General features: G+C 40.8%; 1 protein-coding gene and 3 non-coding genes across 4 annotated transcripts; all 4 read right to left on the reverse strand.

Moving 5' to 3' along the window:
* Positions 1–1,758: 1,758 nt before the first annotated feature.
* Positions 1,759–12,139, reverse strand: CCT6A (chaperonin containing TCP1 subunit 6A). The gene is made up of 14 exons (XM_077836536.1): positions 11,954–12,139; positions 11,508–11,571; positions 10,332–10,466; positions 9,429–9,602; positions 9,139–9,242; positions 7,952–8,062; positions 7,200–7,359; positions 6,852–6,934; positions 6,325–6,421; positions 5,608–5,755; positions 3,773–3,906; positions 3,358–3,460; positions 2,557–2,629; positions 1,759–2,120 (listed from the first exon to the last, which is right to left on the reverse strand). The coding sequence occupies exons 1-14, from the start codon at positions 12,088–12,090 to the stop codon at positions 2,048–2,050; spliced, it is 1,596 nt and encodes a 531-aa protein (XP_077692662.1). The 5' UTR covers positions 12,091–12,139; the 3' UTR covers positions 1,759–2,047.
* LOC144276739 (small nucleolar RNA SNORA22) lies at positions 7,502–7,633 on the reverse strand. The gene has a single exon (XR_013348317.1). It is a non-coding gene; the product is annotated as a small nucleolar RNA SNORA22 (small nucleolar RNA).
* On the reverse strand, positions 8,210–8,345 carry LOC144276737 (small nucleolar RNA SNORA15). The gene has a single exon (XR_013348315.1). It is a non-coding gene; the product is annotated as a small nucleolar RNA SNORA15 (small nucleolar RNA).
* LOC144276738 (small nucleolar RNA SNORA22) lies at positions 9,796–9,927 on the reverse strand. The gene has a single exon (XR_013348316.1). It is a non-coding gene; the product is annotated as a small nucleolar RNA SNORA22 (small nucleolar RNA).
* Positions 12,140–16,371: the final 4,232 nt, after the last annotated feature.

Raw genomic sequence — 16,371 nt, forward strand, 5'->3', positions numbered from 1 at the left:
GCCATAACCAAAACCCAGCCTGTGCAGGATCGCTCCTGACGGTGCATTAAATTAGTGCACAAGCCATTTGGTGTTCAAGAGGCAAAAGCCAATCACTTTTCACTGAAGCGTTTTCCTTAAATTTGTACCCAGAATACCTAGGATCCCTCTCATTTAAAGAGGGGAAAATATCTTACCCTTCTCCCCCCAAAAGCAAGCCTAAAATCCAAACCGATTTTGGGCACTTGACACTTTTCACACGATCATTTTTGTGCTTCCTATTGGGGAGGTATGCACTTGGTTTGCTTTGCATGGGTTTTCATTACCATGACAAATGAAAGGTGTTTTGATTTTTAAAACATGAGGGAGGGGAGGGGACTGTAGGCTCCCATAGACGCAGACCATCCTACAGATGGTGTAGATCCTGGAATGGTTTTTCCTGGTTTTTTTTTTGGAAAGTGACTAGCCTTTATATTGCATCCCTTTAAATGGGGAAAGCACTAGTTACCCTACCTGCTCAGTCAAGAGGACACAGGATTTCAATTCTTGAACCTACTCTTACTGAGATGTTGAGATTTTCTGCAGAGGAAATTTTGCAGTTTTAGAGCCTCTTTATGAGCTCTTCCATACACCAGTAGAGAGGCTTGCTTTTTAACTCAACTCTCCAAAGACTGATTCTTCAGGTAGTGATGTATGACTCTAGTGTTACAAGATATTGTTTCAGGATTTTGCTTTTACTCAGTAGGCCTCATACTGTATTCCTTGCTCACCCATGCTCCATGGTGGGGGATAATGCGCAAGGAATTATCAGACCAATGCCCATATTCACAAAAAAACAAATGTAATAGGATAAATTAGTAAGCATGGCTAGAGTTGAAAGAAGTTAAACATTTCTTGATTACCATTACAACAAAAGGCATGCAAGACTGAAGCTAGAAGTTCTGTAATATGGAAAACAGAACAGGCAGGCAACTGAAGTAAGAATCTACATTACCCACAGTGATATCAGACCAGACCCCAACCAGTTGATCCTATACTTGAAGTTTTGATGGCATTGCAGCTGGGTCTAGTTCAAGGTTTGTCAAAGAGTTCCTGTCCATCCCTCCCCCATAAACTCCTCAAGCTGCTGCTCAAGCAGCTTGTGTCATTGGTGAATTCGCATCTGAGTTATCAGATTCTGCCAATAAAAAAAACCCCAAACACTCTAGCAACTTGCCAGCAGGTTTGTGGACTATTTTAAAAACACCCTGGATTGTAGATCACCATTATACATTGCTAATTAAATTATAAGAATTATGCCTATAAATATGCACAGCTTTCCACCTATAGATCTCATATCACTTTACAAATGAAGGTGTTGTTTACCCCTGCCCCACACACTTTGTAGACAGGGAAACTGATGCATAGAGCTGACATTAACGGCCGTAAATCAATCGCATAGCTAGGAAAAGAATCCAGACTGACACTCACCCAGTGCAGTGTCCTACACATTAAAACATATTGCCTCCCAGACAACTAAAAGGTATTCTTCACAAATCCTATGGAGACTCTCCACTCTTAGCAAATCTTTCAAGCTTCAAAGAGTTTGGTGGAATCCAATCTGCATGTGTACATGAGCCACAGAAAGTCATCCCTGCTGGGGGTATTCTAGCAATATCTGTACACCTCTTTCTGGACAAGTGACATTTCCTCCCAGCTGACAATTACATAACTACATTGACCTGTCCCACATTAGCCATCCCAAGCAAAACATATTAAATAACTGACACCACTACAAAATAAGCACAGAGCAGAACTGTTTATTGGGTAAAAAGACTGTTGTACATTTCAGTGCAATTAAGAAAAAAAATAAATAACTGATTTTAGAACCTAATATTTGAATAGGAGCAAATGTTTGAGAGTGGCTATGTATACTCCAAAGAGAGGGCTACTTCTGTTACTGTGAAGATCCACTGGAGGCTGGAGAAAATAATGCCTGTAGCTGGATTTTTTTTTTTTTTTTTTTTTGAAGTTACTTAAGGGCATCTCCCTACTCAAGGCAACCATCACAGCAGAGGGCAGATTCAGTTCAACCTTTGAGAGACGACATTCCAGCTCGCATAATTTCATCAACCAAAAGAATGTTGCTAGCGATCACCGTGCTAAAAAGATCAAAACATTGATGGTCAAAACTTCTGTATTATTCTACAGTTCATCCAAACAAGAGTACCAACTGCATGCATCTCCCCCACTTCAGTCCCCACTTCACACACCCACTCTGTAGATTACGTTCTACATTCACTAACTTGTTAAAAAACTTGTACTGGCTGTTGAAGTGTCATTCTGTAAGTTATTATAAACCAATCTTGGCTTATTTAAGAAGTTTGATTTCTCTATGGCAGAGGTGAAACAGATATCAAGACTAGTCATTTTTATAAAAACATGTGAGTACAATAGTTATATTTCTACACTGTACATTTAGATAAAATATTTCTGTAAAGATTAACCCATCCCATATCAATCCATCAAATTTGACTAGTAGCAATGGAAGCCTATTTTAATTTAAAATTTAAAAAAAAAAAATTACAAAGAATTTACCATGAATGAAGTAGTTGTTTTTTGACATTATAATTATCCCAAATTCCAGCTGTCGCCGCCACCATTGGTTCACCTGGGAATGCAAAATAAATCCCCTTTTAGGCAATTGATGCATTTTATTAATGTAGTTCAAAAATCTTGTTACAGACAATAGGAAATCACAAGACATTAACATGTTCTCCCCCCACCATAAGAATGGCCATATTGGGTCAGACCAAAGGTCCATCTAGCCCAATCTCCCGTCTTCTGATGGTAGCCAATACCAAATGTCCCAGAGGGAATGAACGGAACAGGTAATCAAGTGATCCATCCCTTCATCCATTCCCACCTTCTAGCAAAACACTTGCTGCTGCCACCAAGAGGCAAACCAAAGTATCTCCTACTTCATACTAAACACTGGCCTTCATCTTTGTGTGCTCATATGTGTTACAATGAAATATACACTTTGTAAATGGAGTGTCTGAGCCTCCAAATGTGGAGCAGTGGCTCACCAAGTCAGTTAATTAATTCTCTTGCATAAAGCTATATTGAAATTAACATAATTCATCACGAGTGAAGTATTCTTCTAGGAAATATTCTTCTTGTAAATCTAAACAACTAAAGAAGCTGCCGATTGAAAATCTGCCAGAAGATCTTACAAAAATTCCGCCAGTCTTGAAACATCTTTGGAAGCTAAAGCATGATGGATTTGCTGTACATTAAATAAAAGCTCCATTTCCTCCTCAGCAGAAACAGCACCATTTTGAGGGCTCAAAGCAAAAATTAATCCTAATTGTCTGAACATATTTTAAAGTTGCTTACCAGTGTTCAGATCAACTCCAATAAGTTGTCCTGATCCTGCATATTCGGCCAGAACTTTCACTAGTGTTTCCTGGGGGTCATAGCCAGAGTTCTGCGCAAGAACCTTGGAGGGGGAAGGAAGGGGGGGAAAAAAAAAGCACATTGTATGTATTAAACTTAAAGCCCTGTATGTTGTTTCAGAAGGTGCATCATTAACTGTTAATCTCTACCGCAGCTCCCAACATATCCCCCTGCTGGTATAACTCAGACAAAAATTAGGAAGGGTATACATCCTTGCCTTCAGTTCAAAACATTACTCATGTCTGTCCTCTGGCAAAAGACTCTTCAGTGAAGTGGACTACTGCTAAAACAGGTACAATTTTTACACTTTATAACTGCTCTGAAACTATTACTTTAACCAAGAGTACTTTTATACCTTAGGAATTATGAGCAGAGCATCAGCAAAGGCTTGAACTCCAAACTGGGCTCTTCCTTTTACATTGGGCTTATGTTTCACAAGAGCATCAGCTATTGCCACTTCTAATGCACCAGCTCCTGCAACTACACATCCTGTAAGAGATAAAACACACTATGTAGTCCAATTGTTTGATAGGCTGTACGCTAATTTAAGTTAGTGGTCATGAAGCTCCCACAGAGACAAAAAGAGGTCCGTTTAAGATTTGCTGACTGTAGTGAAGAGCTTCAAGCTTTTACTGGGCAGAGAGAAAGCTAGGAAGTTGAAACAAAAGCCTGTATGTTTCTATCATATTCACTAAAAATGTGCCAAGACGGTGGTGGTGATTTTTAGTAAAAATCTTACTGACTGGCCAGCTACCTAAAGTATTGACAGCAGTTATATTTTAGGCCAACTGTAGACATTTCAGCAAGACAGCAGAAAGTCAAGTCAAGATTATTAGTATTACATGAAGTAATTTAAATAAAGCACCAAGTCTACACATATTAAAAGGTTTTCACATCAACAGTTTGCAGTTCTCATGTGTCATTTTTAGTTAAAAAACATCTAGAAGAGCCGCTTTGTTTTTTTCTCCTTCTCTTTGAAATGGAGATTGGAATAGAAAAGAAGCAGCAATTCTACCGTTTTCTTGGAATAAAACTCAGGTGTTGGTAACACCATACATATATACTAATTCAAGATACTTTAAACAGATTTTTGAAAAATGTGTTATCGGTTCATTATTTCCACTGATAAGAAATGCTGTTCTAATGATACTTCCCAGCATGAACTCTAGACTGATAATGCAGAGTAATAAACTTTTAGATGACTGGAAAGCAAGCCTTTCCTAGCCCTCGTCTATGCTTCCAGAGGCATGTAGGGTATATTACATATAGCTACACACAGCAGTGAAAAATAATTCGTGTCCACACTGCAGTATGTAGCTACACGTGGCAGTGTAGCATGGGAGGCACTGCTTTGGTGTGTAGAGATCTATGTAGGGTAGATTACCTAGGGTTCTGGCATGTCTATTCAGCCAAGCAGTGCTTCACGGTCTACACTGCTCTTTATATTTGTGCTAGTGAGGTGTGTGGTGTCTGTACTCTATACGCTGCCACACATGTAGCCATACACCTTGCAGCTAAGGATATGTATTTTTTATACTTCCCACTTCCAAAAGCACTGACTTTAATTAGATCTAAAGTTTTAATAATTTTCCCTGTAGTGATTAGAGCATCTTGTACTAACAGAGTATTCCAGCAACTTTTAACTGCAGCACTTAACTTACTGTTAACAATTAACAACAATAACTTATTCCCTTTCTTGGAGAAAGGCAACATGCAGCTATTAATTGTGTCACCTAACATAGAATCATAGAATATCAGGGTTGGAAGGGACCTCAGGAGGTCATCTAGTCCAACCCCCTGCTCAAAGCAGGACCAATCCCCAATTTTTGCCCCAGATCCCTAAATGGCCCCCCTCAAGGATTGAACTCACAACCCTGGGTTTAGCAGGCCAATGCTCAAACCACTGAGCTATCCCTCCCCCCAATGTAACTTCAGTTACAATAACTGACCAAATGTGTGCCCATCTTTCCTAAATACTCACTTTAAAAACAGCAAGGCACTGGGAACACTTCAAGTAGAAGTGTGCTTTAGCACAGAGTCTGTATAAACTATTAACAAAAGCGAACAATTTATCCGAATCACCTGACAGAAAAGTACAGGCACATAGATGTGCACTGGCAGCTATGTTTTGCGCATTTCAAGATGTGCCTCATAAGACCTCGCTAAATGAAACACCACCACGAGACTTACCATCCTCAATAGCATTTTTGACAGCACGTAGCCCATCTCTTACTGCATCCTTGATTTGTATGAGCGTATGTTTATTTGGCCCCCTGATCAACAGGGTAACAGAGCGAGGGTTGTCACACTTCTCAATGAAGGTAAACTTCTCTTCACCCTATATGCCAATAGCAAGTTTCTAATATCACATTTCTGCTTAACAAAAAACCCCACAGCATATCCACGTAAATCACTAAATGAAAAATATTTAACTATGGTGCATCTGAGTATTTTAAGACCGATGTCAACAAGAGAGTTATTCAGATAAATTAATTTTATACTGAACCTTTCAGGAGGGGAAGAGAGATAGAAGGGGAGAAGTTTGTCTCCTCACCCTCAGAAGCTGTTCAGATAACTTTTCAATTATATTTTATCCTTAAATAGAGAACAAGTTTATTTTGTTTTTTCCTTTGGTTCAATTTTATTCTTTAATCCCAACACATTCTACACATGACAAGGAGCAACAAGGACAAGAAGTCCCAGTGACTTTTTATGAGACTTCCATTACTGCTCTCAAACTTTTAAATGAATTCTCATGGGCACCTAAATGCAGGCAAAGACCTCCATATGTTTAGAAGTAGCAGAATCAACAATAAAGCCTGAACTGAAAAGACTGCTGCAGACACCAGATAGGAGCCAGAGGAATATCTAGTTTAGCCTTGGTTAGAAGATGAAGGTCTTACGCACCAGTGTATACTCGTAGACAAGACCAGCATGCCCCAAACAGTCAGCAGTGAGGTCATCCACAGAATTCATAGCCATACCACCACAAGCAAGGGTCAATCTGAAAAAGGATGTACATAAAACACCTAAAGCATGTTACATTAAAAAAAAAAGTGAAAAGAAGCTAGAGAATCTTAGTTGCGTGAATAGTCCTGAGTGAAGATGCTTTTCACACCATGCCATATATTGTTATATCATAGGCTGGTCTCCTTATTTGTGAATTTATTTCAAGATATTAAGGTTTGCTTATTCAGGTGATTTATTCCCTAGTGTTCAAGTTTAAAACAATTCAAGCCTCTTCTAGTCTACTCGGAGTTGAAAGCTTACTGTAAACATGGTTTATACTGGACTGACAGTTTTTACTCCTGTAAGAAGTGTACGTGCTTGAGCTAAAAAGGGATATTTTACTTCAGTTTTGAAAGAAAATATACAATAAAGTAAAAATGGAAAGAGAGAAAGTCTAACACAAAATTCCTTCCCCAAGAACTGACCTCTCCATGTTCCTCCTTTTTGCTCTGCGCAAAGCTACTATTCCTTCTTTTGCAAGTGCATCCAAGGAAAATGGGTCAATTCCCTATAATCACAGAGAGAAGTACACATTAAGAAAACTAAAAATAGAGATTCAGTCCAGCACTAAAAACCAAATTGTACATTCAGTTCATACTGAAGTAAGTGGGAGGTATGCACACGTATCTGAAAAATACACTGCTGACCTAGCCTGACTAGGGTTTGTCTGAAGAAGCCTATACAGTTAGCTGAAAACAAAGCATCAGGCCTGCCAAGAATGCCAACATTTTAAAGTAATTTTTCCAGTTACCTTGTATTCTCATTTATCTCACCTTTTGATTGATCACAATAAATCCTTTATTTGAATCACCACAGACTCTCTTTTTCAAATCTATGATTTTGTTCACTCTGTCTTCAATGAATTTTCTCTCAGCTTTTACTAACTTCTCTCTTTCTTCTGCACTCTTATAGAAGAATCCCGAGCTCACCTCTCTGAAAAGGAAAAAAAAAGAAATTGTTCAACATTACTACTAGTGCTCTAGAGTGTTAAAATAGCAGAATCTTAAAATCAGAAGAGGACTTAACATGTTTCAGTTAAGACATCAATTAGCTAAAATTATAGTACAGCACTATGAAGTGTACAGTCCTTTTGAATACATGGAAAAGGAAAAGGATTCCTTCCAATGCAGAGGCACAGCACAGAATTATCCTAGCACAGAGTTATACCAAGGGAACTATGAAGTATACTTGGGTGTTCACTGTGCAATGTAAGACTTGTTGGAGGCATAGGGGAGACTTTCTGTCATTCAGTAAGCCAACAGAAGGGATGATTCTGCTAATGTGTCCACAATCCAGCCCACCTCAAAAGCCAATTCATCACTCCACTACTTTGGAGTTAAACATTTGACTTCATTTCCTCCTTTTACACAAAACCAGGCTAGTTCTTTCTCTCTTTTTTTTTTTAATAAAAGGATATTCTGAAGTATTTATTACTCTTAAAAGGTTTAAGATACATATGCAAATATGAATTCACACTACCAGAGTCAGGTATATTTCTTCCCTTGTCTCACTGGTGACTACTTACGTTTTTTCGTATTCTAGTGATACATTGCAAGTAAGGATGTAAGCATCTTCCACTCTTTTCTTCATGTCAGGATGACGAGCACCATGGTCCAAAACAAGTCCTCTAATCAGCCTGTAAAAAGTCAGTAAGATGACCTGTAAGAAATCCTTTATACACAGGGTAGGAAACTTCTGTTTTCCTGAAATGTAGTCATAAAACTCATACTATAGTTGAACAAACAGATTAACTACCATACTGTCACATTAAGAATTCCTTGGATCATGTATCCTACTTGTATGGACATGCTAACTTTACACAAAGCATACCATTAGGAACAAGTGAAAAGGAAATATACTCTAGCATAGTGTCTGACTGCATTAGCTACTGAAGAAGCCAGTGCAGAATTCATCCATGCCGCTGAAGTTAAATATATCTACACTTCTTTGTATTTTCAAAGAATTTTGAAGCATTATGGTTCTCTTAACATGTAATTCCGATAAGATTTTATACATCTTCACTTAAGACACATTAGGAGCCACCCCATGCTGCCAATATTTTAGAGTTACAAAAGGTGGAGAGTTGGATTCCTGTTCACCTTCCATTTTTGATTAGTCACCTAAAACTTACACTTCATCTATACTGGAAGTGGACTTGCATTCCAAAAAAGATGGAATAGTTAAAAAGGAATAAGACACTTCATGTTTTTGACGCTGACAACTGTTTTAAAACAATCTTTGAAAGTGAACAGTTGTATATATGTACCTAATGTACATTTTATACTTGAAATGAAGGTGTAGGGATAATGATGTTCAGAAAAGTGTATCAGAAGAATACAGTCAGATCCTCCAGCATAAAGGGACATGATTTAGTCTCACTTGTGTCCAGTCCCTCCAGGCCTGTTAGAAGATTAGCAGAACAGAGATGACAGGAAAAAGGCTATTTTTCAGGTTATTTACTTTAGCAAAGTATTGTCAGAATTGCATTCATCAGTTCTGTAGTTTTCCCTGCGTAGTCAGTTTCCTCTTTTCAAACAAAAGAGGGGTAAGAAAAACGGGAAAACGCAATTGTAAATTGACAAAAATTGGCAGAGGGACTCAGAGGTGGTATACTACCTAAAGCTACCTTCAACTGTTTTAAAGCAATTAAGTTTCAAGCTATGATTAACCTTTAAGGACAGAATGCATTACCAACATTTTATAGCTACCTACGCTGTTTCAGTTTCCGATTTGTGCTTCATCTCCATAATCTCAACCATGTAGAGGTCAATAGGCTCATCTGGTTTTCTGATTGCCAAAACAGCATCTACTACAGCCTGAAATAGGAGAGAATGCCTCCATAAAAAACAATGCATTCATCAAAAAAGCAACCCAGCCAGTATTTCCCCAACTTCCATACATTCTCACCCCTTCCCCAAATAGTTACAGAACAAGCTGAACACCTGGAGTTCCTTACACAAAAGGACAGTAAGGTAGATGACAGACAACACATGCACACTTACCTCTGTTAAGATATCAGCAAGTTCTGCATGAACTTTAGTACGCAGGGACGTTCTGGCAACATCCACAAGTGTCTCCCTGTCCATCTCCTTGGTTACTTTGACTTTCTCCAAAACTTCAAGTGCTTTTTCCTTTGCAGCTTCAAATCCTTCGGTGACTATTCTAGGGTGCAAGCCCTAATTTTTTAAAAAGAGTTAGGTAACAGAATGAGTGGACTTAAAACTCCTATTTACTAGTTTTACTTGAAAAGTTAAGATTGAAGTGTTATCTCCAAACTTCGGATACCACAAACACCCATGACTTTGGTGCTGTAAGACTGAAGTAAGTTAGAATTTGCATGCTACAGAGAAGGGAAAAAAATAAAATAAAAATTGTACTGTCCTTCTGAATACATGTAAAAGGAATGGCACTCCTTCTAATGCAGAGGAAAAGTACAGATTATTTTAGCACAGAGTTATAGCCAAGGGAACTACAAAGCACACTTGGGTGTTCACTGTGCAACGTGAATTAATAAGGTATCAGCCTAAGTTTCCTGGCACACACTGCCAGCAGCGATTCCTTACTCTAGAAAGGTGCCTCTTATTGTCATACAATTAGAAGACAAGAGCTTTAAATCCAAATAGAAATAAGTCAAAAACAAATTGGTAGATACAAGGTACATCCTGCATCTATCATAGGTGGTTTCAACCTGTAACAACATAACCCTGGCTAGCTGACCATCTGTTTTAGTTTTTACCCACTGTATTTACACAATAAAAAGTGTCTCAAAATAAAATAATTCTGGAAGAGCTGTAACACCGGAAGCTTTTTTTTATGAGCATGAAACATTAACTGCAATGATGCTGAACAGCCTCAAAGGAAAATGTTCACTCATTTTCTTATGAAAGTGAAAAATTCATACGTACCTCGGAAATATAGAGATCCGCCTGCTTCAGCAGCTCTCCAATGATCAGAACATTTGAAGTGGTACCATCTCCAGTGATGTCATCCTGTGCTGTTGCTACTTTTGCTATCAAGGAGGCTGTTGGGTGTTGTATTTGCTAAACAAAAACAAGATACTGAACAATAAATCTTGTTGAATTGTTATGGGAGTAACTATCTGAAACCAATTTAATCTGGCCAGTGCTTACTTTTCATAACCACTAGAGCATCTGAATGATTTTGTTTTTATTACTTTAAAGTGACACCATCTAATTAAAGAGTCATATTTAAAGAACCAGCTATAGTGGTCATAGACTTTGCATAACTCTTGTTTTGACCAAAAAGCAATGAAAATAAAGAACCAAGCACAGCACTGGTTTCTTCAAACTTTAAGAAGTCCTTATCAGCCGAGTTATTCTAAAAGGACCATGTATACATGCCTGACAGTGACCCGGGAAAGAAGAAAAAGGATGTTATTTTAAGAAGCAGCACAGAAAAGTTAACCTTAATGGAGTAAACAGAACATATAAGCACAGAGTAGACGGCATTTAAAAGTGTGATCTAAAGTACAGTACAATGAAAGATTGCTGTAATATTTCATTTAGCTAGCATGTGGCAGGGAAACTACAGTGTAGTAATGGATCTGTGTGTAGCAGAAACTTACACGTGGACCACACCCACCATGCAGCCCAGTACATTTTTCTTTTTTAACCTCACACATCTGTACCTTACTACCTTTGGCCTCAGTTCTGCATGTACATCTGCCCAGAGCCCTACTGTTTGCAATAGAAACGCAGGCCTCTCCCTGATCAGATGCAAGACTGGGACTTCAGAGACATACCAGTGTTATGTGAACCAAAAGAAATTTTGGGTAAACAAGAGCATATTTAAGAGTAACAGGCAGGATACTGAATGAAAGATCTATCCCTTTCTGAAGTCTGAAATCGGTAAACAACAAACCAATGAGGCAACGGATATATTTTAACTACGGAATTAACAACTTTCCTTTATGGTTGCCAACCCATGAGATTTAGCGAACATCTGCCCAAACTACCGCTGCCTTCAGCCACTGTATGAGAAGCCCCGTTCATCATCGTTACCGCACAGAGCTCCAGCCGCTCTGGTCGCCCCAGGGGGTCGGGGGAAAGGGGCGCACTCACCATCTCGTGAAGCAGCACGTTGCCATCCTTGGTAAGCTTGATCTCTCCAGCCCCGGACACCAGCCTGCGAGGGTCACAATGCAGAACAGTCAGCGGCTGCGCAGCCTCCGCCTTGCCCCGCTCCCCAGCGGCCTGCGCGTGGCCCAACCCCAGCGCGTGGCTTCCCAGGCGCCTGCACGGCCACGGGCCTCCCGCCCGCTGCTTTGTCTCCAGCGCTCTGCGCCCCTCGGCCTGCGGCTGGCGGGAGCCCGAGGCAGGCGCCGGGCAGCAACCGGCGCCTCCCGCTCCGCGCGGGGCCGGCGGAGAGCCCGCCAGTCACGGCGGACAGCGGCTCCCGAGAGCGGCCGGCCCCCCTCCCCAGCGGGCCCCACCGCTACACCCGCCTCGGCCACGCGGCCTCTCCCGGGCCCCACGCCTCGCCTCAGCCCGGCCCCCGCGGGTCTCACATCTTCATGGTGCCCTTGGGGCCCAGATTGGTCCGCAGCACGTCCTGCAGTCCCCGGGCCGCGCTGATGTTGACGGCCAGCGCCGCCTGGGCCCGGGCCACCTCGGCCTTAGGGTTGAGCGCCTTCACCGCCGACATGTCTGCAGCAAGGCCGGGGAACGAGAAGGCTCCAGCTACCACAGCCGCCGCCGCCGCCGCCGCCCCGCCCTTCTAGAACACTCCGCCGGCGCCAGCCCCGCCCGCCTCCCATTGGCCAGGCCGAGCCGGCTGCAGGACCATTGGGCAGCTCGCTTGTCGTTCGTTCCCAGTGCCCGCCCCCTGCAGAGGCGCTCGCGGCCGCTGGAAGCCGTTAATATGCAAATCTTCGTAATCACGTGCGCATATTTTAATTAATATACAACGAGAGCTCATTAATATATACAAAGTTATTACTGTACAGTAGGATGACCAGAAAGCAAGTGTGAAAAATGGGGACGGGGGGGGGGTAATAGGTGCCTATATACGAAAAAGCCCCCAAAATCGGGACACCTGGTCACCCTACTGTACAACCATGCCTAGTCATGTACGATTGCTACTCAATATATGAATAACGTAATTAACATGCACAAAATAGCTGGTTACAGTTATAGCTATTTCTATGCAAATCAAATAATTAACATGCCTCTAGGTCATTAATGGTTATATTAGGTAGTTAGCAAAGGCATCCCCCAGTTACTAAAATCACAAACTTGCCTGAGTTAGAAATTAGCCAAGTTTTTTTTTAAATAGTAGATTAATATTGAAATTAGCTTAATTAATAACAGATAAACTCAATTAATATTTCAAACAGCCTTCTTTGCTCTCCCTGCTACTGCTATACCCTTGATGTGCTGCTCAGAGTAATAAACAAATGTCCAGTATTGCCAATCCCCAATGTTCAAAAATCATGAGTCAGGCTCCAAAAAACTGAGATTTGCTTTAAAATCCTGAGATTTCAAAAATAATAAAATTAAGAGTTTTTCTTTTTATTTGCCTTGAATTCTGAATCTTTAGGGTTCCCTTTTTCAAGATATTATCTGTAACTATGAAGACTCGAAACTTGCTCGTTTTAGATGAAAGTTGAGATTCTCAGGTAATCACAGGACTTCAGGAGCGGAGGCTTTAAGAAAAACAACAAATATTGCGAGACTTGTGTACTTGCAATAAAATCAAGAGAGCTGGGAAGACTGAATGTCCTCAGCGGGGTGTTCATAATAGTAAATTCTACAGACTAGCTTTTCAAAGGGGCCTAAGGGAGTTAGGAACCCAACTCTGATTGAAAGTCAATGGGCTGTGGGCACCTAACTCACTTAGGATCCTTTAACACCCCCCCTCCCCCAATCCTCAGTGGAACTATTCATAGAGTAAGCACCATTGGCCATATTTTTAAGGTATTTAGATGCCTAAAGATGCAGATAGACAACTAGTGGTCTTTTCAAAAAGTCCTAGGTGCCTAACTCTCATTCACTTCAGGCACCTATCTGCATCTTTAGGTGTCTACCTACCTTTGAAAATATGGTCTGTCCTCAGTGGGACTAGTACAATAGTAGACGCAAACCTCTGAGTGTAGTAGCTCACATACGTAAACAATACACTTTCACTGGGAGAGAAAGGATGGCCTAATGACTGAGGGACTAGTCTGAGATGAGGGAGACCTCTGTTCAATTCCCTGGTCTGCTATAGACTTCCTCTGTGACCTTAGGCAAGTCACTTAACTCCTCCGTGCCTCAGTTTCCTATATATAAGAGATCCCAGAGAGGAGCCTTTGGAATAATACTGCTCATTGAAATATCATGATATAATGCCCCTATGACTGAAGTGGTTACAGGATACATAGATACCTCCACTGTGATTGCAGATGCCAGATTGTCAAAGGTAGTTAGGTGCTTCTGCCCTTGGTGAGTCTAGCTACAGGCCAGATGGTGGTCGATCCTGTGTGTCCATACAGGAAAGAAAACAAACACCCTCTTTACTATTCCCTCTTCAAGCAAAGCACACTGGGGGGGGGGGGGGTAGCAGCTTCTGCAACAGTCCACTCTGCCCATTGCAACATGCTGGCATTACAGAGAGATGTAAACTATGCCAGGTGTAGGGCTGATGGAGGGTATGTCCATCCATTGCCATAGGGAGGGAGCTGTGAGGCCGAATATGACTCTACCTCACAATAGGATCTCCAGTCTGATTGTGGGGCAGCACAACACCGTGCTGCCTTGTAGATGGGCTCATGGCAAAGCCATGACAGAGGTCCAGACTAAGTATTACACACTTTGCCCTTGGAGGAACTACTTGCAGTAGTATGCTAAGGGTACAGTGCTTACTAGTGAGAAAGCAGGATGAGGGAGTTTTGGGAGACCTGGTTGTGAATGATAGAGCTAGGGAGCCCAAGAGTTTCTGTGCAGATGAAAGGTGGCAACCTGCTTGGGTTACTGACTTTTTGATGTTTTTTTATGCAGTTGGTGAGTAAGCATCAATGGGAAATATATCAGCATGTTTGGACCTCTGTGGTTTTGCTGAGCTGCTGGCAAGTTATTCTAGTGAGGAACCAAAATAAAAAATACCAGGTAGGCTTTCTTTGTCATTGCATTCATCTTTTTTTAAATTCAATATTCTAAAATGCAGGAAATTGCACTTGGTATCTCAAAATGTACTGTTAGAGGGGACCCCTGGAATTTTCATTTTAATTGTCTACTCTGTGTGTCTGGCTACTGGCTACAGGCCTGGAGAAAGACTGCACACATAGCTTTTGGGATCTCTGTCCCCATATATCCTGCAAAGGAGACTCCACTCCTGAATCTTCCACACATCCCTGACATTCTCCCCCAAAGGATTTCACAGTCCAAATATCACACCCAAACATTCTGACATGCACCTTTGATTAATGATGATTAGCAGGCCTAGCCTCTAGCTGTAGCATGCAACCAGCCAATAGAGGGCAATATAGTCAAACACACACATACATGTGCACATGTGTATACACACACATTTCCTATCCTTCATATTATGCAACTTCCAGGTGTATGATCTTTTCCTGTGATGTTCCCTGGAAATGGGGCAGTTGTATTGTCAATATAGATAAAAAGGGGTCAGTGTCAATATGAATCCAAGGCAAGGCTGAAGCCATCTGTAAGGAATTCAGTTTTGGCCTTGCCCCAGCCCTGATGCCTATGGTGTTCAAATACTCAGGAGCTATTTCAGATAGGGGGCTTTGATTTAGTGCAGGGGAAAAAATGTCGTCTTTTTTTTGTTTTAGTTAGAGTTTTTGCATGTTTTATCAGAAAGAAAAGCCAACTTCAAAAGAAATCCATCAGTCCTTAGTTTAAGTCAGTATCTACACTTCTCACCAAATGGCGTTTTCTCAGGAGCCTCAAGGAGTTAGTGTCCAATTCACATTGACTTTCAAGGGGATTGGGGTGCCTAATTCCACTAGGCCCCAATGAAAATCCCAGCTAAAAGTCTCTGTGCTTCCTCCCCGGACCACACATTTGAGGGCTGCTGTTTCAGAGTATGCAGAACAACTCTTTCTTATTACGACTTTTATATTTTTAGAGCAGTTGAACTCCCATTTTGCATCAGTTTTTTAGGGATCCATGCAAACCTGTCGATCTACAGCTCATTTTCATTTCAGTTGTTGAACTGTTGTGCATTTAATTTTTAATGTGCAATAAAAATATAAAGGCAGATACTTGCTGGAGTAAATTGTCCACTGAAGTCAGTGATGCTGTGACAATTTACATCAACTGAAGAACTTCCCTATAATGTTTAAATGGATGAAATCCTGTCTATTAAACCAAACTAAATCTATAGAAACCAAAGGGGGGATATTTGTACTTGACGTATACAATACGAATTCTGTCGGCCAAATTATGCAGTCCTTACTCAGGAAAAACTGCCATTGGGTTTCTGGGTAGGAACCATTTTCTCTAGTCTTTATCTGATTCAATTTGTCCAGCATCAAACTGTGATTAACCCATGTTAAAATAAACTATTTCTAAGCCTGTTTAAAAACACAATGTCCTGACAAAGATAAAACTAATAAACAGAATCAGAATAGACATTAGAGACGTCAGTGTCACTCCAATAGGGGGTCCTGCCATAGGAGTACTCTGACACAAGAAGCTACACATAGATGCTCATATTGACCACTGATTATTTAAATATTGTTAATATTTGAAACAACAAGGATGACATAGAAGGAGGCACCAATAAAGCTTGTGACTTTAATTAATCCACATAAATCGGAGGAATAAGGTTGCCAGAATTGCAAAACAGCTGATGCATGAACTGTGACTGTTGTACTGACTGGCTCTTGACAATCTTTTCATAAGGATGCCAGTCACAAGACTGCCCATCAAGAAGTGAATAAATGGAGCTATATCAGCCACAACAGCTTTCCTGCCTTTG

Source organism: Eretmochelys imbricata, chromosome 17, assembly GCF_965152235.1.
Source record: "Eretmochelys imbricata isolate rEreImb1 chromosome 17, rEreImb1.hap1, whole genome shotgun sequence".
NCBI classification, from domain to species: domain Eukaryota; kingdom Metazoa; phylum Chordata; order Testudines; family Cheloniidae; genus Eretmochelys; species Eretmochelys imbricata.

Bases quoted from the DNA above. Each gene is read 5' to 3' on its own strand.
- CCT6A (XM_077836536.1), bottom strand. From the start codon at position 12,090: ATGTCGGCGGTGAAGGCGCTCAACCCTAAGGCCGAGGTGGCCCGGGCC. The intron at 10,467-11,507 runs GTGAGTGCGCCC...GTTTTTGTTTAG, and splicing joins ACGTGCTGCTTCACGAGATG to CAAATACAACACCCAACAGC. The intron at 9,243-9,428 runs GTAAGTGTGCAT...CTCCTATTTCAG, and splicing joins TTGCTGATATCTTAACAGAG to GCTGTAGTAGATGCTGTTTT.